At 43.1% G+C, this 22,049-nt stretch overlaps 1 protein-coding gene across 3 annotated transcripts in view; it reads left to right on the top strand.

Annotated features, from left to right (window-relative positions):
• Positions 1-4,690: 4,690 nt before the first annotated feature.
• Positions 4,691-22,049, top strand: part of SEPHS1 (selenophosphate synthetase 1) — a 30,444-nt gene continuing 13,085 nt past the window's right edge. Inside the window, exons 1-6 of one of the 3 annotated variants that reach the window (XM_077935679.1) lie at positions 4,691-4,817; positions 7,430-7,698; positions 14,675-14,778; positions 17,741-17,848; positions 18,835-18,989; positions 20,425-20,515. In XM_077935679.1, coding sequence (XP_077791805.1) covers positions 7,506-7,698; positions 14,675-14,778; positions 17,741-17,848; positions 18,835-18,989; positions 20,425-20,515 — 651 coding nt within the window. In that variant the 5' untranslated portion in view covers positions 4,691-4,817; positions 7,430-7,505. Of the gene's footprint in view, positions 4,818-5,714; positions 5,960-7,429; positions 7,699-14,674; positions 14,779-17,740; positions 17,849-18,834; positions 18,990-20,424; positions 20,516-22,049 lie in introns of those variants that run through there. The other 2 variants (XM_077935680.1, XM_077935681.1) reach the window with 2 other exon arrangements.

Raw genomic sequence — 22,049 nt, 5'->3', positions numbered from 1 at the left:
CGAAATTAATTCGTTCCGTGAGTTTTGTCGTCTTGCGATTTTTTCGTCTTGCGAAGCACGGTGTCGGGAAAGTTTTGGAAAAGCTTCAAAAATCACCAAAGTCTTCAAAAACCTCAAAAAAGGCTACCACACCGCGTTCTATGAGTTGCTCCTCGAAGTCAAGTCGCAACTGTATTAACGGTGTTAAGAAAGAGGAAACAAACTTGCAAGACCATAGGGAAAATCGTCTTGCGAAGCAGCTCAAAAAACAAGAAACCCTTTCGTCTAGCGAGTTTTTTGTCTTGCAAGGCATTCGTCTTGCGAAGTTCCACTGTATTTCACAAAACTTCAGGTTAACAGTACTAAGCCTTATACAAAAGTTGTAAGGAACACAACTGCAAGGTAATGAATCCCATTTTTAAGCATATGCTTTCTGAATAAGTATTATTTTTTTTTACAATATGTTGCTCTTAGTTTCAGTTTAAATCACAAATTAAGGTAATAGCATAAAACTATTGCATGTCTCACAATTTTTGAGCTGTAAAAAGTTCCAGGGGCAGCAATATTGGTTTAATTTCTTTTGGATAATAGAGCATTGAATACTTACAGTACCTTTGTAATATTTGCTTGATGTGCAAAGCTAAAAGCAGACCATAAATGAATGTGAAAGTCCTACAAGGCAGATACTGCTTGTTCTCTCTCTCTCATCCACCCACCCACAACCTTAGCCCTTGTGGGGGGTGACACCTTCTGCAAGGTCTGTTGGGGGTAAAGGTAAAGGGACCCCTGACCATTAGGTCCAGTCGTGGCAGACTCTGGGGTTGTGGCGCTCATCTCATTTTATTGGCCAAGGGAGCCGGCGTACAGCTTCTGGGTCATGTGGCTGGCATGTCTAAGCCACTTCTGGCAAACCAGAGCAGCACACGGAAACACTGTTTACCTTCCCGCTGGAGCGGTACCTATTTATCTACTTGCACTTTTTTTTTTGGCGTGCTTTCAAACTGCTAGATTGGCAGGAGCAGGGACTGAGCAACGGGGGCTCACCCCATCACGGGGATTCAAACCGCCGATCAGACCTTCTGATCGGCAAGCCCTAGGCTCTGTGGTTTAGACCACAGCGCCACCCACATCCCCTCCGTTGGGAGTATGTCATTCAAAAAAAACCCAGAGAGGTTACTTCAAATATCAGGAGGCCATCTCCTAACTATTAGCACCCATTGATGAAACATCAACAGCCATCTCTTATCCTTAGCCAGCAATCTGCCTAACAAAAGAACTATTGGTCAAGAGTCATAACAATAGCTAGACCTAAAAAAAAAAATCATGTCAGAAAATGCCTAAATAAGAATTTGTTACATATTATGTTTCAGAACATAATATCATGCAGTAATATTTCCAAACCATCTCTCTTACCCCACCCTCATAAATGTTAAGCATCTTAGCATATTTGGAAAATGGATTCAACATTCTCAAATCCTTTAAGAGGGGAGGGGACTATTTGCTTTTATTTTTAAAAGTCCTAGGTTTCTGTTCAGGTTAGTTTAGGGGGGAGTTGTTTTTATTTTTGACAGTGAATAAAGACTGAGAAAATAATGACTAAAGTTTGCTAAAATGTCATTTGAAGCAGGTGGTTTAAGCTTACAGGAACACTAGATAGATTCTCAAGCAGTTTGCAGGGAACTGTGTGTGATTATATAAAAAAGTACAAAATAAGAGCAAGGCAGATGTTTTAATGGCTGCCAGTGACTGCAATATGACACCTGCTTTAGTTCTGTCCCTTCCTTGCTACTTGATATGGTAATTCAGGAAGCTGATGCTGGACCTGAATCCTCAAGAAAGCTAGGCCACAGATCAGGTATCAGCAGACCTGGTGGTACAACTAAAGTTCCTCCCTTCCAAACAAAGGTCGGAGCAGGAACTCTTGCCGACCAATTTCAGAGAAAGAAAATATTCTGGTACAGAACTCTATACAGACTAAGTGAAAGAAAAGTCAAACAGTGAACTCTTCAGTGAGCAATCTGATTCAGGAACTATTGAACAAGCTGCTAAAAAACTGAACCTTCTCATAAAGTAATAAGCAACCAATATGACTTAAGTCTTTCAGCTGGCAACCAAGTGTTTGTATACACTGGTGTAAAATATCAGCCCTGGTGTAAAATATCAATAGCTGGGAAGGGAACGTCTTAATAAAATAAATGGCAATAGTGGAATAGTGGAATCCTTGCCTGATTTTTCCTTATTCCAAACTCAAGAACAACTTGGGTCCAGTAAAAGGTATTGCTTTGAATCACAGTAGTTGGAAAATCTAAGCCAAGAAAAGCACCCCAAAAATATTTCCATGGTTGCTGCAGTAAAACTGATGTACACACAAGTGTCTGGCTCACAGGTTAGGTTGTTCATTAGGTTGTTAGCAATGTTCAGGACTTTCAGTTAAGCAGCATACAGGACCCTGCTTAACTTTGTAAATGTGCTAGCCCCACTCGATTGCTTGTGCATAGGGGAAATGTTGATAGGTAGAGCAATCCTAAAAGGGCAGGGCAGAAGGTGGAGGGCCCAAAGATTGGGGCAGTTGGGTGATATGCAGAGCGTCGACTGGTGCCCTGGCCCGATCCCTGCAAGACACTACTTCAGGACTTTCTGTTGACTACAAGAGAGAGGTCTGCTTACCACCTGTTCAGATCCCTGTTGGAACAGACAGCCCACCATCAGAAGCCACGCTCCTCTGCCTCTGTGTCACCCAACAATATAAATATTATCACAGTGGCATAATATGTAGTAAAACATTTATTTCAGCAATACAATAAATATATATTACAGTCTTTTAAAACTGTAGTGATGAAATAATCACAGTTTAACAATTATACACTAGGAAAAAAATTAAAAAGGTGTCCCCTGGTATTGAAAAGATAGCCAAGGAGGCACCAGGCAAGCTTCCTCATGGAGAAAATTCCAAAAATGTGGTGCTACAATTTAAAAGACCCTCTCTTCAGTCCCCACCCACTTCACTTCCAATAGTGGGGGAACTTGGAGATGGGCCTCTGATGATGAACTAAGCAAGCACAGGCTGCTTTGGAGGCAGGCATTCCTTCAGGCATTTTGATCCCAAGCTAAGAACATGTTCAAAAAGAGAATAGCAACTAATGCCACTACAGTGGTACCTCTGGTTACGTACTTAATTCGTTCCAGAGGTCCGTTCTTAACCTGAAACTGCACAATTTCTCTTCTCATCCTGAAGCAAAGTTCTTAACCCGAGGTACTACTTCTGGGTTAGCGGAGTCTGTAACCTGAAGCGTATGTAACCCGAGATACCACTGTACTTAAGATTCAGTGAGATGTGTTCCCACCTATTGATCCCAATCAACAGCTGAAGCTTCTGAGCAGCATTCAAAGGAAAACCCATAGTCTAACCTGGATGTTACCAGAGCATGGATAACTGCATTTAGGCAGCCGGAACATAAGCATTAGCCAAGGGAGACCCTGTCACCACTTGCACCTCGAGGGCCAAAGGTGGATCTAAATGCACCTTGATCCCTCAAGGCCAGTGCAATCTCATCCACAACAGATTGAACTCCACCTTCTTGTCTAGACCAGCCACCTGCCAACAGTTCTTACAAAGTAATACTTCAGTTTGTGTTGACAAGACTAAAGTTTCCCTTATATAAAAGTTAAAGGGCAAATTTGGACTTTCATTAAATAAAAAAAAAAAAACAACAGCCTCAGGAAAGAGACAAAGTAAAATATGTCTTTAGACCTTTTCCAACATTTCCATAATTTTATTTTATATAAACTGGTTTCTCTTATGAGTAAAATATCTTAAATTAAGTTTCTTTTTGTTATGCAACTGGGATAAAACATTGTAAAAGGAATTTTGAAGCAGTTTGTGAGGAAAGTAAAACAGTAGCCACTCAATAAATCCACAACTGAAAGGGGGAAAAAATCAGTCCCACTAGCAGCAACTCATCTTAAGTGGCGTCCATGCTTTGCGGGTCCTCATGCAAAATACATTTTACATGCACACACCCCATACATTTGCACCTAATGGAGATGAAACATTATTTCAATATCTTCTAGTAATATGTACAAAGAACATCTCTTCAGAATGCATAAAAATTATACATGCATTTTTTAAGACATTATAGTATATATTGTATATTATACACTTTGCCCATGTTCAGAGGCGATTTAAAAGCTTTGCCCAAGATTCTAAGACACCCCTAGTCTGCAGTGCTAAAAGAGAACAGATGGCATCCCTACCTCTCCAGATACACCTCACAGATGTACAGCCCTTGCTCTCTGGGTGTCTTTGGAGAATATACAGGACTCTCATGTCTGCCCACAGGGAGGCTGGAGAGAGAGGCGAGTCTACAAAGCCCTTCCTCCCCAGAGCCCCTCGCCCTCTTGGCGCACTTTGGGGTGAACTCGGGGGGGGGGGCAGCCCCTCCAGCTCCCCTCAGCCACGGGGGGGGGGGGCTCCGAGGGGCGGGGCCTGCCTCCGCCTTCTCCCCGCCCCCTCCCTCCCCTTAAAGGCAGGTAGCGGCGCGGGCTGCTGGCCCCTCCCTCCGGGTCCCTGGCGGGCGGGGCCGGAGCGGCCGTTGAAGGAGCCGAGAGGAAACGCGGGAAAAGGGGGGTGGCTTAACCCTCTCGCTGCCGCGGCGGAGTCGCCTGCCCTGCCAGAGCGAGCGAGCGAGCGCGCGAGCCGGGCCGGCCAGACGCCCGGTGCATTGTGGGACTGGCTGGCTGGGCTGGGGGGCGAGGCGGCGGCGGCGGCGGCGGAGGGGAGTCCCGTTCGCGGGCGGCGGGCGGGCGGGCGAGCGAGGAGCGGCAGCCGGGGAGACGCGGTAAGAGGGCGGCCTGGGCGGGCTTAAAGGGGAACGCGGCCCTGCCCTCAGCCGCCGCCAAGCTGCAGGGGCTGCGCAGGAAGGAGAGGCCGCTCCGCCGGCCGGAGGGGCGCGGCGGCGGCGGCCGAGGCAGAGAGGGCCGGGCGGGCGGCGGCGGCGGAGGCTGGCTTGGGGCCGCTGTGGGCCAGAGCGGAGGCGGCGGCGGCGGGGAGCTGCGCGAGGGCGGCGAAGGGGTTAAACTTTCCACCCGCCGACCTTTTTCCCTGAGAGGAGAACGAGGGGGCCGCGCTGTCTGGGCCGCGTGGAGCCCGCGTCGCCTCCCTTCCCTTCGGAGAAGCCCCCCCGGCGCCCCCCAGCCCGCTGCCTTCGCTCCCCGCCCCGCCCCGCCCCGCCTCCGAAATGCCTTTAAAGCCGCCCGCGAAAGGGTTAAGGCTCCTCTTCCTCGAGGCGCGCGCCCGCCTCCTCCCCCCCTTCTTCCAACCGCCCCCTCTCGAGGCGCGGCGCATGGCGGGGGGGGGGGGCCTCCCAGAGGACCCCCGGTTCCGTTCGCCAAGGGGCCGCCTCGGGCAGGGAGGGAGGCGGGGACCGGCCCGTCGCGAAGGGCGGCGGGGGGGGGCAGAGCCGCCCTCGGGGCTCCCCGGGCCAGGCATGGTTGCCAGCCCTTTCCGCACGTGGCCGGGTTTCCTTCCGGATAGGCGTGTCGGCCTGCAATGTCTGTCCCCGGGGGAGAGTCCCCTGGCCCGAGCCCTGGCGGGGCAGGAGTCTCTTGCTCAACGTGGGGCTTGAACCCACGACCCTCAGACTGAGTCCCCTGCTTTACCAGCTGTGCTCGTTTGCCAGATCCACGGTGAAGCAAAGGTTAAATTCGTGGAGCACTGTTGATTTTTGAACTAATGGAAACTGGGAGCTTGGTCTTTTCCGGTGCAACTCTGGACAGACTTCATGCAGCACTTTAATTCTAACTCGTGTGTTCTCAAAGTTACAAAACAAACTTGCAAGAAATTGCAAGAAAGTGGATAAAGTATGGTGTTGTGAACACTGTAGTTGTTTGGGACAGCTCTGCAGTCTTCTTTCCTCATTTCAGAAAACAGAAAAAAAACGTTCAGTCAAGATTCAGAATGTTGCAGCTTTTAATTATATAGGTAGCTGCATTAAGTACTCCCGACTCTTTGTATGGCTTATATGGCTTAGTTTTCCATGGGGAAAATAGGTGTCTGTCATTCAAACAATGGTTTATAGGATGGGTGGGGAGCTCCCTATTCCTTCTCCCCCAGCATTGTTGGACTCCCAACAACCCCAACTAGCGTGGCCAGGGATTGTGGAAGTTTGTTGTCCAACAACATCTGGAGGGCCACAGGCTCCCCAGCCCTGCTTCAGGAGATTGACCCCTGTTTGGGGCAACAGAATGAGGAGAAAGCTACTGTTTTGTGTGTTAAAGTTCAATTGTTAATAGGAAATGTAGAGGAATCCGTAACTTTTTACTGCCTATTAAATACCGTGGGCACAGTTCCCACTGAAACTGATTTGTTGATGTTACTGTTTCAGTTTCGTAGTGTCATAGGTGCTTAACTTTGCTTGTACTGTGCTTCAGACATAATGAACTCAGCTACATTAGTAAAGAAAAAATGCTTTATATGCATTATAACACTATGACACTGTGGAGTCCCATCTTTCACTAGCAGACTTTCCCTTTATGAAGTTTACAGCAGGTTTAACTGAATCACTTTTTTGATGTGTCTAGATCCACCCAATGTTTAACTCCTCCATACTGCACAAATGTCCCATTTTTTTCCTGGGTGACCCAAAGAGCGCAGAATCAAAATATGTGTGTCTTTTTGTTTCATGCTCTCTTGGTTCCGCACCTTCTCTGGCCACCACTTGCCACACACATACGAGGTGGGCCACAGCTTCTGGAAGAATGGTGCCACTTCTGGAAGTATTGTCAGTGGCCCTTCTCTGTGTGGCAGCAGGTGGACGCTTAGGCAACAGTGGGGAGAGTGAGCAGGCAGCAGCAGCAGGATGGTGTGTGGGGATGTCCCAATTTCTTCTTGGGAAATGTTGGAGCGTATGCACCTAAGGGTGGAGCAAAGTGGGACATCTTGGGCTGCGTACACAGGTCAATTTGCTATAAACATAGCCGACCTTTAAAGACTTGGTTTTCTGTAAGCCTGTAGCAAGATCACATATATGCTACTATTATGCACTGAATTCGGTCCAGTTGGCTCAGCACAGCACTTCCAAACTCATGTTTGGCATGTCATTAGAGACATAAATTGAATTCAACCATGGTAGATGTTCCCTTGCTACTTGTCAAAGTGACCTAAGGAGGGTGGGTAGTTTTAGATCCATCCCCTGCTACAGAACTTGCAAGAAAGTAATTGTGCAGGGGCTTTATATGCAAAAATGAATGTTGCCTATTTTAAAAAAAATGTCAAGAGCTGGTAGCCTTAGTGAAGGAGGCGTCTGTTCTTGCAATGTATGGTTGCAGCTCAGATTTTTAGATAGGAGGGAAAAGATAGATAGATAGATAGATAGATAGATAGATATAAAACTATTCTGCATCACAAGCTGAGAAAGTCTATATTGTATTAATACTTCTTTCTGCAAACTAGGATAATTACCACGAAAGCATACCAACAAATATCCTGAAGAAGAGAAAAAGCTTCTGGTACTTATTGTGTGAGAATCATGTCTGTCCGGGAGTCCTTTAACCCAGAAAGTTATGAACTTGACAAGAGCTTTCGGCTAACAAGATTCACTGAACTTAAAGGCACTGGCTGTAAAGTGCCTCAGGACATTTTACAGAAATTGCTTGAATCTCTACAAGAAAATCACTTCCAGGAAGATGAACAGTTTTTGGGAGCTGTTATGCCTAGATTGGGTAAGCAGTAGTTCTTCAATGATATTTAATGGTTGTATCATGTGTTGGAGAATAAGGAAAAATATTGTGCTGTGTGTGTGTGTGTGTGTGTGTGTACAAGGTTGTTTATTTCACCAACAACAAGGTTGGTTATTTCACCAATCCAAAATGTTTGGTCAATTCTGACCAGTCAGATATTAGTTAATGGTGTATTTATTTACTGCATCTGTATAGTCACCCCATCACAGTTGCCCCATGACAAATTTTCTGGGCTGCTCCCAATGCAAAACAACAGCAGCAACATTAAGATACAGTACAAAAGAATGAAAATTATAACACATTAATTAAAAAACAGAAACACAAGTAAAACTTGAAGCAGAGATGCTCAAACTGTGAAATACAAGTTGTTTAAAGGGTTTTTACATTTATTCTTATTGTTTAAGTTTTGTATATAACTTCCCTTAGAGTTATGCGAGTGAAGGCAGAGCATAATTTTAAAAATAAAATCAAGACTATTACTGATTCTTATCCTGTAACTCCAGAATAATTATGGTGTTGTACCATTTATTTATTTAAAAAAATCTTTATTGAAAGTTCAAAAAGTACATAAATATGTGCACCAGACATGGTGAGACACAAACAAGAAAGAGAAACAACCTGTGTAGAAGGGAAAACAAAGGGGGGAAGGGGGACCCAAAACTATATACAGTGGTACCTCGGTTTCCGAACATCTCCATTGACGAACATTTCGGGAACTCGAATGCTGTAAACCCGGAAGTAAATGCTTTGGTTTTCAAACTCGTCTCAGAAGTTGAACCGGAAATGTGGCTTCCATATTGAGTTTTCCGTTTTGAGGCTTCTGTTTTGAGTTTTTGAATGTTTTGGAACTCATATGGCCTTCCAGAACGGATTATGTTCGAAAACAGAGGTACCACTGTATTTTACATAGGTTGTTATTGTACTTCACCAGATCTTAACCTATTACAGTACAGTGGTACCTCTGGTTACGTACTTAATTCGTTCTGGAGGTCTGTTCTTAACCTGAAACTGTTCTTAACCTGAAGCACCACTTTAGCTAATGGGGCCTCCTGCTGCCGCTGCGCCACCGGAGCATGATTTCTGTTCTCATCCTGAAGCAAAGTTCTTAAACTGAAGCACTATTTCTGGGTTAGTGGAGTCTGTAACCTGAAGCGTTTCAGGGCTGTCTTCCTGTGCTGCTTCAGACATGTGGTTTGTACATTTTTCTTGGTACATTTATGAACATTTATTACATATACAAGACCTTAAAATTCTTATTACAGTGGCAAGTCTGCGTTTATATGTTGCGAGTTTGTATAAGTCTTCAATCCACTCGTAGAAGGGAGCCACATTTCCCTGCCATCAGTCTTTTTCTGTGGTAAGGGCATGGAGAGTCCACTCAAATAGTCCTTTTGTAAGGTTCCATGTGCTGGGTATATAATTCAATAGGATATTTTGCTCTGTTAATGTAAGGTTGTTCCATACATTTCTGTTGATGGTTTGTTACCTTCTGCTAAAAACCTTTCAATGTAGGACAGTGAAAAAACATATGTTTTAGAGAAGCATTATCCCTATTGCATCTCTAACAGCCCTTCTTTTAAACAAACGTAATGGGCTCCAGTATATTCTAAATATTATTTTTTGTTGTGTGAGCCTCAATTTAAGATCCAGAGACACCCTTGTTATACCAGTTAAAACAGTTTCCCACTGTGTGGTTGAAATGGATATCTCTAATTCTTTATTCCAACCCTCCCTCAATACCTGTATATCAAAATGGTTTGCTGATAACAAATATTTATATATGTTGATGGCCGTTTTTGTTGTTGTGTAAGAATTAATCAGCTGCTTCAATATTTCTGGGGTCTCTGAGGTTGTAAAAGCTCCTGGTCTGTAGATGGTGGTTAGCAAGTGTTTTGTCTGGAGATATTGCCAGTGAGAATTTGTAGGTAATCTGTATTTGTCTCTTAAGATGGAATATGTATAAAATTCATCCTCTTCGTTTATCAAATGGTCTAACGTTAATGTACCCAAATTCACCCACCTCTTCCACATGACCATTTCTTTCTTGATTTTTAAAGACTGGTTTCCCCACAAAGTCGACAAATGTGTTGTGCCATAATTACAAGCCTCAGACTACTACTACAGCTCCAGGATGAAAGGAGGCGGGTTGGCGACTTACCAGCTTGGCTCACCATTTCTGAGGTGCTCAGAGTCCTTTGGAACTGCATGGCCAAAACAAGCCCTAGCCCCATTTTGCAGCTCAGATCTAGAGAGGGCCCTGTGACTTGTGTTTCATGCTTCACTTCCATGTAGCATGATCCCCTTCTGCAGCTCCTCATAATGCTTCTAAGTTGGTGAAAAAAGGATGGTAGACTACAAAAACAAAAATGTGTGCTTTTTCTGCCAAAGAGTACGTTTTATATTCTTTTTAATCTTTGGTTCTTGAGTATTTCACTTTTTAATTTTCAGAACATGGTCATGTTATGTGATAAATTTCAGAATGGGAGCACCAACATTTTCATTGACTGAGATTTAAGTATACATGCAAAAGCAAATTTGGAAAGCTAATGATTTGAATCAACAAATATCACCATTGTCCTTTGGTTTAACTGGACTATAGCCATAATCCTGTTGTAGCATTGGCCAACTGGCAGCGTCTGGGGCACAACTGGCCCCTGCTCACTTCTTGATTTCCCCCCCCCCCCCGAACCCACCCTATCTGAGTGATGCTGAAAGGAAGGCCTACAAATAGGTCCACGTTGTACCAAGCCTGTACTATTCTTTCCTACTTCGCTGGTGCACTTACTACTGCTACCACCACACAGAATGCTCAGAGGCCAGTTGTTGTTGTTGTTGTTGTTTATTAAATTTTTATAACACACTTCATCTGTAGATCTCAGGGTTGTTCACAGCATAAAATATAAGATTTTGTGTTTTTACACAAAATACATAATAAAAACAAAGCAAACCCCTTACCCCACCCCTCCCAAATAGGTTTGGGGGGGGGGGGTTCAATACTTTACATGGCTGGATCACTCAGGCATTCCAAGCCTTGCTTCTTACTAAGAAAGCACTCATGTTTTAGAGTTCTTTGAGAGTGTCAACAGGTATGTGGATAAGAGTGATCCAGTAATTTATGTATACTTGAATGTTTGAAAAGCTATTGATAAAAGGCTTTGTTGAGGGAATTTAAGTAAATTTGGCACAATGGGATTAGAGGGCCGGCATCTTACGAATTTGTAACTGGCTAAAAAAGAGAAAGTAGACCACAGGAATGAATATAGTTTTCACAAGGGGGGCACATAACTTGGTTCCCCAAGGATCTATATTGAAACTGATTCTTTTTCGCGTGTTCATAAATGATCTGGGGTTAGGCATGAGCAGTGAGGTGACCAAGGATGGACGAAATCAAAAGAGTGTCTCCAAATTGGGTGAAGGAGCAGCAAAATGGCAAATGCAGTTCAGTATAAATAACTGTAAAGTCTTGCACATTGGAACAAAAACTCCTAAATTCACATGCACACTGATGGGATATGAACTAGTAGTAACCAATCAGGAAAGAGATATTTGTATTGAGGTGGACAGCTCACTGAAAACCCTGACATAAAAATAGAATTTGGGGCCATTCGGTGAAACTGATCTTTAGGAGATTCAGGATAGAAGATACTTTACCCAGTGCACAATTAATTTATGAAATTTGATGCTGCAAGATGTGATGATTACTAGAATAGTTAACTCTTAAAGGGGATAAGATAAACTCATGATTTTTAGTCATGGGTTATATAGCAATATATTAAAAAATAAAAAAATTGTCCAGTAGCACCTTAGAGACCAACTAAGTTTGTTCTTGGTATGAGTTTTCATGTGCATGCACACTTCTTCATAGTATCTGAAGAAGTGTGCATGCACATGAACGCTCATACCAAGAGCAAACTTAGTTGGTCTCTAAGGTGCTACTGGACAATTTTTTATTTTATTTTATTTCTGCTGCATCAGACCAACACGGCTACCTACCTGAATCTATAGCAATATATTGTTGTTTTTTAAATCACGATTTTCCAAAATGCAAGCATATATTGCATACCTTGGATTCCAAAGTATTATACTTGTACATTACATTTTTGACATGAAGAAGAGTAACAAGAACCTGTTAACCCTCCCTAAACATGTCAGGTAATCAACACAGACATATTGTTGTTTGCTTGTCTGTTGTTTTACTTTTTTTGGTATCGTATCATATTTCTTTTTCCAGTTCATAGGTAATGTTAGAAGGACAATCCATAGCCGTCCATGTGTGGCTGGTGGATTATTTGGATGGTCATGGTTTATGTGCTGAATAAAGGAATACCAAGTACAGTGGAACCTCGGGTTACGTACCGTACTCCTTATGAACGCTTCAGTTAACGAGCTCCATTAGCCCGGAAGTAGATGCTCCTGCATGCAAACTTTGCGAGCGGAAGTCACACGGCGGCAGCGGGAGGCCCCATTAGCGAAAGTGTGCCTCATGTTAAGAACGGTTTCAGGTTAAGAACGGACTTCCAGTACGCATTAAGTTCGTAACTGGAGGTACCACTATATTCCTAAGGATTATGTTGCTTAATCTCAGTTTCAACAGCAGGAGAGAGTTATTACCTTCATGCTTGTGGGTTTTCTTCGAACGCCTGATTTCACTATTGCAGAAGCAGAATGCTTGGCTTGATGCACTTTGTTCTGTTACTCTGCTGCAAGCAGGGCATGATGAGGCAAGCCCAAGAGTGGTACTGGCCAGAAAAAAATAGCATAGTTCACAAATTTCCCTCCTAGCTATGAACTGGAATGGCCATAAGTCATTAGTAGAGATTCCTGCATTGCAGGGAGTCAGACTTGATTACCCTGGGGACCCTTCCAACTCCTACAGTTCTATGTTTCTATGACTTGGGTGAGGAGTCAGGCATATCTTTGTGCCACTGCTCCTTTGGTCTACAAAGAGAGTTAAGCTGGGAGTGTGTGGTTTAACTTTTTTCTAAGTACCCCATTGATGGTGTAGGTACAGCAGAACCTGATTCATGCGTGGCATTGTGCATTTCTGTGAAATTTTATAGAAATTTTGATTTTCAACAAATTATAAATATAGTATAACAAAAATTACCCTGTTTTCCTTCTTCCCAGAACAGATGATCTCTTATCAAATCTTGTCATAAACTTGTTTGTGAGCCCAGTGGATGGCAATCTGAAAAGACTCTTTTGCTCAGAACACTGCAAAAGTATCTCTAAGCTTTAAGAAAGATCAAGGGGGAAATGGAACATAGGGGTTAGAAAGAGGTCCCAAGTCCTGGTATCATTTGGTCTTTAAAGCTGAGAGATGTATGGAAAACCTTTCTGAACAGTGCAGGAGACTTGGTCTACTACCTCCCAATTCCGTTGCTTCAAAGTGGTCTTCTTATAAAACTATTTGCTAATCAAGGGTCTAATAAATGCATATTGAGAGTGCTTTATCTTGGAGGTCATGGGGGAATCTATACGTTCTGTGGGAGATTCACCCTAAATTATATGGTTGAAGCCAAGGAAGTACCAGAGCACCCATGTCATTTGTTCCTGACTACAAGTTCAACTACAAGTTTCTATGAAAGCTCTTAATGTCTAAATTCAAAGGGCCAATCTCATGCAGCGCACATTGCTCTCTCGCTCCCTCCCTCCCTTTGTTAAATCAAAAGTATTGATGGCAGCTTTTCATCTACCAGGTTCTTTTTTTTATTTTATAATAATATTTATCTTTTTCCCACAAATTGAACACGACACTACAAAAAACCAAAAAGGAAAAAACATACAATAATACAATACAATAATAAAAAAAGGAAAAAAACTGCAAAACACTAACATACAACTAACAAAACAAAACAAAAACCATTTAAAACACAGTCCAATTTCAATATTTTATCCTTCTTACACTAATTTCCACGACCTCCTCACACCTCCCTTTTTGTATTCCACTTCTATTGATTGTTTCAGTAATTCCTTTCCATCTTCCTCTATTTTCTATCCTATAATTGTCTTAGCACATTCTAACCTTATTTTTCCCTTTAATGCTCTAATAATCTATTTATACTTAATTCCTTATAACATTTCTACTAAAGCCATATAACTTCATTCCAACATTTTCCTAACATTCATTAATTTTACAGTATTTCTGTAAATAGTCTTTAAACTTTTTCCAGTCTTCTTCCACCGACTCTTCTCCCTACCAGGTTCTTATCCGTCAGAGAAGGCCGCTGTATTTTTGCAAGAGAGATGGTAAAAAGCTCTTAGGTTCTGCAGCAATTGGATGGTCAGGCAGTTTTCATAAGGCTGCATACCACAGGAGGAGACTGAACCTCATGAATGGCTGCTGGCTAATGTGCAGATCTGCTATCATTATTTTGTCCTAATCAGCTTGTGTGTCTGTCAGTTGTTTTCTGTAGGCAGACATGTTTTAAAGCAGAGTTCAGCAACCTAAGGCCCATGGGCTGGTTCTAGCCCATGAGCTTCCTGGAACCGGCCCACGGCTGTTCTGTGGATCGGCATGGGGATTCTGTGCTTTCCCCCCCGCAGCACCATTTTTTTTCTCGCCACGGTGACCGACTTCTGGTTTGGAAGCATGCTGGAAATAGCGTATGCACACGGGCACTCCTCCACCCCAGAAGTGCACTGGAAATAGCTTGAGCGCACGCACGGGCGTGCATGCTCCGGCCCACCTGAGAGGTCTGCCAGTGAGTGGACTGGACCGGCCTCAAAAAACATTGCTGACCCCTGTTTTAAAGACTAGGGTTGTCGGACTGATGTTTAATGAGGAGAAACAGACTGATGTATCTCCCCAAACCTCACTAGCTGTTGCTTCCTTTTGAATTTCATTGGTGTGTAAGGAGTCTTTGGGTGAGTGGGGTGGGCAAGGATAGAATATACTTTGAGAAATCCTAGGAAATGACTTTTATTAGTTGGTAATTAACTGCCAATGTCTTTACAGGAATTGGAATGGACACTTGTGTTATTCCTTTAAGACACGGAGGCCTATCTTTGGTCCAAACAACAGATTACATTTATCCTATTGTGGATGATCCTTATATGATGGTGAGTTGCCTAAACATATGTATGGGGCGGGGGAAAGGTGCCTGTTAGCTACCTAAATTGTGATTGGCGAGCATTGTTTTGGGCTGTTCTAGACTTTCTCTGTTGTGATTGGACAGTTGACCTGCCAGTTTTGTGAAGTTTTTCTCCTGTTAGAGGCAGAGCTCTAGATCTGAGCTTTGTACTCCAGTTGTCTTGGGATACTTTGAATCAGAACTGTACTGTATTAGGATCACTCTCGGACTCTTAACTAAATACATGCTCTCCATGAAATTTATTGCCCAAGGTACTCCAACCTACTGTATTGATACAAACACATTCAGAATAGCAAGTATGAAGTCTGCAACTGGGTGCTGCAATCCAAAGAATCAGTATATACATATGGAATATAACTGCAGGTACAATCACAAGCGTGTATGGTGTTTGTGCTACAGCTGTTCCTATTACTGAAAAGACGAGTTGCTTTTTAGTTGAATATCATTTAAATGAATATCATTATATGTCCTGTCTAGTCAAATTGCGTGGGATCAATTCCAATCTGTTACCTCTGAGGATGTGGACAGGCTGCTTGGACGAGTGAAACCAACCACCTGTCTCCTTGATCCTTGCCCATCCTGGCTTATAAAAGCTAGCCGGGAAGGGCTGGGCGATGGGCTTCGTGGGGTGGTGAATGCTTCTGTCCGTGAGGGAGCCTTCCCAGACCCGCTGAAAGAGGCGGTTATTAAACCGCTTCTTAAAAAACCATCTTTAGATGCAGCCACAATGGCCAACTATCGCCCAGTCTCAAATCTTCCATTCTTGGGCAAGGTGATTGAGCAAGTGGTTGCTGAACAACTCCAGGCACGCCTCGAAGAAGCGGACCATTTGGATCCCTTCCAATCAGGATTCAGGCCTCATCACGGGACTGAAACTGCCTTGGTCGCACTGGTTGATGATCTCTGGCGGGCTAGAGACAAAGGTGAGAGCTGTTTCCTAGTTCTGCTGGATCTCTCAGCGGCGTTTGATACCATCGACCATAACATCCTTCTGGACCGTCTTGAGGGGCTGGGAGCTGGGGGCACTGTCATACAGTGGTTCCGCTCCTTCCTCCTGGGCCATGTTCAGAAAGTGGTGGTGGGGGATGAGCGTTCAGACCCCTGGGCTCTCACTTGTGGGGTGCCTCAGGGTTCTGTCCTCTCCCCCATGCTTTTCAACATCTACATGCAGCCGCTGGGAGAGATCATCAGGGGGTTTGGGCTGGGTGTTCATCAGTATGCGGATGATACCCAGCTCTACCTCTCTTTCAAATCAGAACCAGTGAAGGCGGTAACGGTCCTGTGTGAGTGTCTGGAGGTGGTTGGAGGATGGATGGCGGCTAACAGATTGAGATTGAATCCTGACAAGACAGAAGTACTGTTTCTGGGGGACAGGAGGCGGGCAGGTGTGGAGGATTCCCTCGTCCTGAATGGGGTAACTGTGCCCCTGAAGGACCAGGTGCGCAGCCTGGGAGTCATTTTGGGCTCACAGCTGTCCATGGAGGCACAGGTTAAATCCGTGTCCAGGGCAGCTGTGTACCAGCTCCATCTGGTACGCAGGCTGAGACCCTATCTGCCTGCGGACTGCCTCGCCAGAGTGGTGCATGCTCTGGTTATCTCCCGCTTGGACTACTGCAATGTGCTCTACGTGGGGCTACCTTTGAAGGTGACCCGGAAACTACAACTAATCCAGAACGCAGCAGCCAGACTGGTGACTGGGAGCGGCCGCCGAGACCATATAACACCGGTCTTGAAAGACCTACATTGGCTCCCAGTACGTTTCCGAGCACAATTCAAAGTGTTGGTGCTGACCTTTAAAGCCCTAAACGGCCTCGGTCCAGTATACCTGAAGGAGCGTCTCCACCCCCATCGTTCAGCCAGGACACTGAGGTCCAGCACTGAGGGCCTTCTGGTGGTTCCCTCACTGCGAGAAGCCAAGTTACAGGGAACCAGGCAGAGTGGCGCCCTCCCTGTGGAACGCCCTCCCACCAGATGTCAAAGAGAACAACAACTACCAGACTTTTAGAAGACATCTGAAGGCAGTCCCGTTTAGGGATGCTTTTAATGTTTGATGTATCACAGTATTTTAATATTCTTTTGGAAGCCGCCCAGAGTGGCTGGGGAGGCCCAGCCAGATGGGCGGGGTATAAATAATAAATTATTATTATTATTATTATTATTATTATTATTATTATTATTATTATATCTTGCTGATAATGGAAACTGCTGGGTGCTGACAAATGAAACTCCAGCTGTATGTGCAGTTACGTGTCACACATGCCTGTTGTTTCTTTATATTGCAGACAAGGTTTCATGTGTTCTGTTCTGCTTTGTAGGGGCTAGGTTTTTTGCAGATGTGTGTAACTTGAAAATTACCAGTAACAAGCAATTTGTGCCCAGCTATGCCTGGGACAATTTAAAAGTCCTGGTTTGTGAGCAATTGCCATATTCTTTTAAAAGGGAGGAGGAGGGGACCACTGGCCACTTTCACTTAACTCTGATACATTGACAATTTGCCACTTCAGCCTAACTCTGAAATGTTGACACTGGTTAAATATCTTCCAGAGCTGTCTGCTGTGTCTCTTAAAGGAAGGAATAGATAATCATTCACCAATGCAATATTAAAATGTTTATTAAAACAAAGGAATTCTAATTGTAGTAGACCTGCCTGCAAACGTATATTTTCTGCCTGGAGGTGGTGCCACATATATTACAGAATTCTGGACATTATTGGCAATACAGTACACTAGAAGCATGTTTTAATATAGTTGTAAAAAAAAAAGTTCCCTTTGAAACAGAGTATAAAAATCTTTAGTTCATTATCTCTGCCTTTCCATTGTTGAAAAGTTTGGGTGAAGGATGTATCTTTTCCCCTTATCTTATTTTGTAAAGCAGCACATGAATTGATGATGCTTTGTAAATTCAATATTTTTTTGTGTGTGTGTTTTTAGGGACGTATAGCCTGTGCCAATGTTCTTAGTGATCTTTATGCTATGGGAGTCACTGAGTGTGACAACATGTTGATGCTGCTTGGAATAAGTAATAAAATGACAGATAGGGTAAGTACTGTAAATACTGCTATAGGAATGCATCATGCTAACATATTGCCTTGTGTCCCTGAAAATGAACACCAGCTTTCATAGAGAACAATGCAACCTTTATTCCAAGCACCCACAAGAGAATCCCATGTTTGTTGTTGAACATCTATCAGTTATCCTAGGATAACAAAAGCATTTTTTTCCAGCTTCCGTTATGATTCGTGCTCAAAGAAAAAAGAAAGAATTACATTTATATACCAGGGACACACGGTTCTCCCCTTCCCATTTTAAAATAGTTGTAAAAAGAGTAAGCAAGCCTAGGGGAGATCAGAGGTTGGCTGAGTGTTGTGTGAACTGGGCCAGTCTGCAGTTACCAGGGCCAGGTGAGACCAGACTATTTTTGTAGTCAGACTAAAACATGCACACAGGCTTTTGCGGTTCATACCACTATTGGGGTACAGCAAGGTGCTTGAAGGTAGTTGGAATGTTTTTTCTCACACAACACTTTGGCAAGTGCATAATATCAAGCAATATATAACTTCTGTTTAATCTGGAACTCACAAATATGGGATATCTACTTGCCCCACCTCCCAAGCTGTCCTGAAAGGTCAAGCAGCTCCCAAGTGCAAACATTTTAGAGGTGGGGTAGAATGAGGGGAAAGAGAAAAGTTGCAGAAATCTCTTCCCCTCTCCATTAATGGCAGTTGCAAGCACCCACTTTCACGAGTTGAGTACTCACATCTCTACATCCAACCCGTTTAAGCATAGGTTTTGAATCCAAGAAATTGTTCTTAATTGTACTTGTACTTTAAGTTTTTGGAAAATGTGTCTCAAAGACTTTAAAAGAAACTCTGAAACATTCTGCTCTGGTTTTGGTTTGACCAGTAGCTCCTATGGATGGTTTGCAAGTTAAAAATGGATTCAGCAGGTGCTGGTTTGCACCTCCAGACTGGATTTTTTTTCATTGATTATAGAGTTTATCTGCTTGTGTTGTTTCTGATCTCTAGGAAAGGGACAAAGTAATGCCTCTAATTATCCAAGGTTTCAAAGATGCCGCAGAAGAGGCAGGAACATCAGTGACTGGTGGTCAGACAGTATTAAACCCTTGGATTGTTCTAGGAGGAGTGGCCACAACAGTCTGCCAGCCTAATGAGTTTATAATGTGAGTTGAAGCATTTAATCCTATGCAAAAGGGGTTGTAAAATATTAAAAGGGGTAGGTACTGTTAAAATTCTGGATATTTCCTTTCTGTAATGTTATCTGTAAGAAAATTGATGATATTTTGGCCTTTGGGTTCTTGGATATTAATCATACATGTCTAACTGCAGAATCCTATAAATATTTTCTTGGACATAAGTCTTGCTGTGTTCAATGAGGCTTACTCTCTAGTAAGTGTGTTTAGAATGGCAGCCTCAGAAACCTTTAAAATGAGTTACCCTTTTCATTTGGAGAAGCATGTATCAAGAATGAAAGTTAAGCTTCTGTTCTTCAAAGAACTCTGGTGTCACATTCTAGATTAGAATGTTAATTGAATGTGACCATTACCAATTTTTTTAAAGGTCCTTGAATAACATGTATAAACATACCCAGGAAATCATATTAATAGTTGCCACTGTATTCAGCATACGGTGGAACCTCGGGTTGTGAACATGATCCATGAGTGAGGCACCCGCAGCGCCACGTCTGCGCATGCGCATGACGCAATTCGGCAGTTATGCGCAAAGCGTGATTTAGCACTTATGCGCGAGCGCCGAAACCCGGAAAACCCGAAACACATTCCAGTACTTCTGGGTTCAGCGCGTCCGTAACCTGAAAACGTGCAACCCGAGGTATGACTGTACTGGCTACCTGTTACATTGTACCCTACAATGTAGAATGAACATCCTTTGAGCACTATGTGGCTGTAAATCCTTCCATGATTGCAGTTGTTGGCTTTGAAGTCTGCTTACTTTGTTTCTCCTTGATAAAATAACTTACGCTGAAATCCTAAGCTTTTGAAGTAGGAGGAATGAGATTTCCATCTACATACAGAACTGAGACCAGCATCCTGCTATGGAAGCTTGACATAAATAAGATCTATTATTATAGGTAGCGTGAGCGGCTATCATTAAGCACTTTAAAAACAATCCTCTGAAACACGAATAAATGTCAAACGAATTATTTAAGCCACCTAAACAAGCACATTTCATGGGATTTCAAAAAGTATTTTTGTTATTTAAAAATAAAATCTTTGACCTTTTCTTTTACTTTGTCTTTGTGATTATATTCTTTTTTTAAAAAAAAAAAAAACACACACACGCACCAAAGGTCTAGTATCTGTGACTGATTCACAGTATAGTTCTGAAGATGTTGTTTTTTCATTGGTTACCTGTAGTATCTTTCCATAGCCTTCTGTAGCTGGACAGAGGGCTGCTGTTACTCAGTTTGAGATGCAAAGTTCATAAAATTGTCCTCTGGCATTTCACTTCTCATAGTCCTCAGTTTTAGAGTAAGCTCTTTTGGTGGTTGAGCATTGTTGTATATATTCTGTGGAATGCTGACTGGGAAATCGTCACATCATATGTGTCTTTTTACATATATGGGTGTCTTGTTTGCAGGCCAGACAATGCAGTGCCAGGAGACGTGCTTGTGTTAACTAAACCCTTGGGAACGCAGGTTGCTGTAGCTGTCCACCAGTGGCTAGATATTGTAAGTAAATGCGTCTGAATGGGGTCGGAGTAAAGAGTCAGAGAAATAATCTGTGTAGCTCTTTATCTGAGGCAGTTATCTTAACCTTGAAAATATACACCTGTTTAATCAGTATTTGAACCAGTGAATAGGCATAGGCTTAAACCTATTTACATAAACTGCTAGCAATTTGCTATTGAAATCTTTGAAACTGGGGTTTTGCTCTGCAAGTATAGATCAGTTAATTATCTAGAAATTTAAAAAATATATCTCTGAAATTCAGTATTAGTGGTAGTATTGAAACTTTTCACTGTAAAAGCACATCTCTATGTATGTTGATATAGGGCATCTATTTTGATAATGTGCTTTTCATTGTGCTTGATGAATACTCAGATGGTGATGATGATGATGATGATTTTATGAATTTAAATTCATGCAAAGATTGCAGGGCAGTTCACAACATAAAAATACAAAATGAGAAGACAGAATACATAATAAACCAAAAAGAAACCAATAACCCCCTCCCACAAACACATTTAAAAGGCCGTAGACTGTTCAATCAGTCAGTGGTTTAAAGATACATGATGAAGGCACTAGGTCCTGGGGTGACCGTTCCACAATGGGGAGCCACTGCAGAAAAGCCCCATTCTCATGTTGTTGCCTCTTGTGGAGGTGCCACACAAAGAAGGGCCTTAGATGCTAGTTGCAGGTTTAGTAAACCACTAGTAAACAGTATATATTGACAGTTTTTTAAAGCGTGTCATCATTTTAAGAAAGGTAAAGTATAAATAAAAGCAAGTTGGGCTATCATGTATGTTACATGCAAAGGCCAGGAGTTTTCTTGGCACACTTCCTACCATCTTAGGATGAGGAGACATGAAAGAACAATTCAGGAGATTCCATAGTTTTTTGAATGTGGGATTTCCTTTTCAGATCTTGCAGTCCCATTTGAGTACAGTGGTGCCTCGCAAGACGAAATTAATTCGTTCCGTGAGTTTTTTCGTCTAGCGAATTTTTCGTCTTGCGAAGCACGGTTTCCCATAGGAATGCATTGAAAATCAATTAATGCGTTCCTATGGTCAAAAAAAGTCCAAACAAAGCCAAATTTGGTACAACAACAGTTTATTAAGTGCTCTTTAAAGTCACCCATACTGTAAAGAGCATTTCAAAAATTTAAGGAACAATAAATTAAGTTTCTAAACATGACAGAAAAACATTTAAAAATCAACAAAGTGCACAGTACATACATTTTCTAAGACTCTGGGGGACCACTCGAAGAAGGCTCCTCTTCCACTCTTTGCTTCTTGCTGAGGAACCTGTCCTTTTCAGCAGCTCCCTGAAAGCCGACATGACCGTCGCATCAAAAGTGATCGCCTGGTCATGTGCCATGTGCTAGTTAGGGTGGTGCCGCTGTGCAAAAGCCTGCACCTCCTTCCACTTCTGGCAAATGTCCCTCAGTTCTTTGGAGGACAGCCGTTCCTCAGTTGCTTCCTCCTCTTCCAGCGAGGCCTGCTCCTGCGCAACCTCTGCCTGCAGTTCGACCAGCTCCTGGGTG

The sequence above is a fragment of the Podarcis muralis genome, chromosome 10, assembly GCF_964188315.1.
Source record: "Podarcis muralis chromosome 10, rPodMur119.hap1.1, whole genome shotgun sequence".
NCBI classification, from domain to species: domain Eukaryota; kingdom Metazoa; phylum Chordata; class Lepidosauria; order Squamata; family Lacertidae; genus Podarcis; species Podarcis muralis.
The sequence above is the reverse complement of the archived record's forward strand: the minus strand, read 5'-3'. Positions and strand labels throughout refer to the sequence as shown.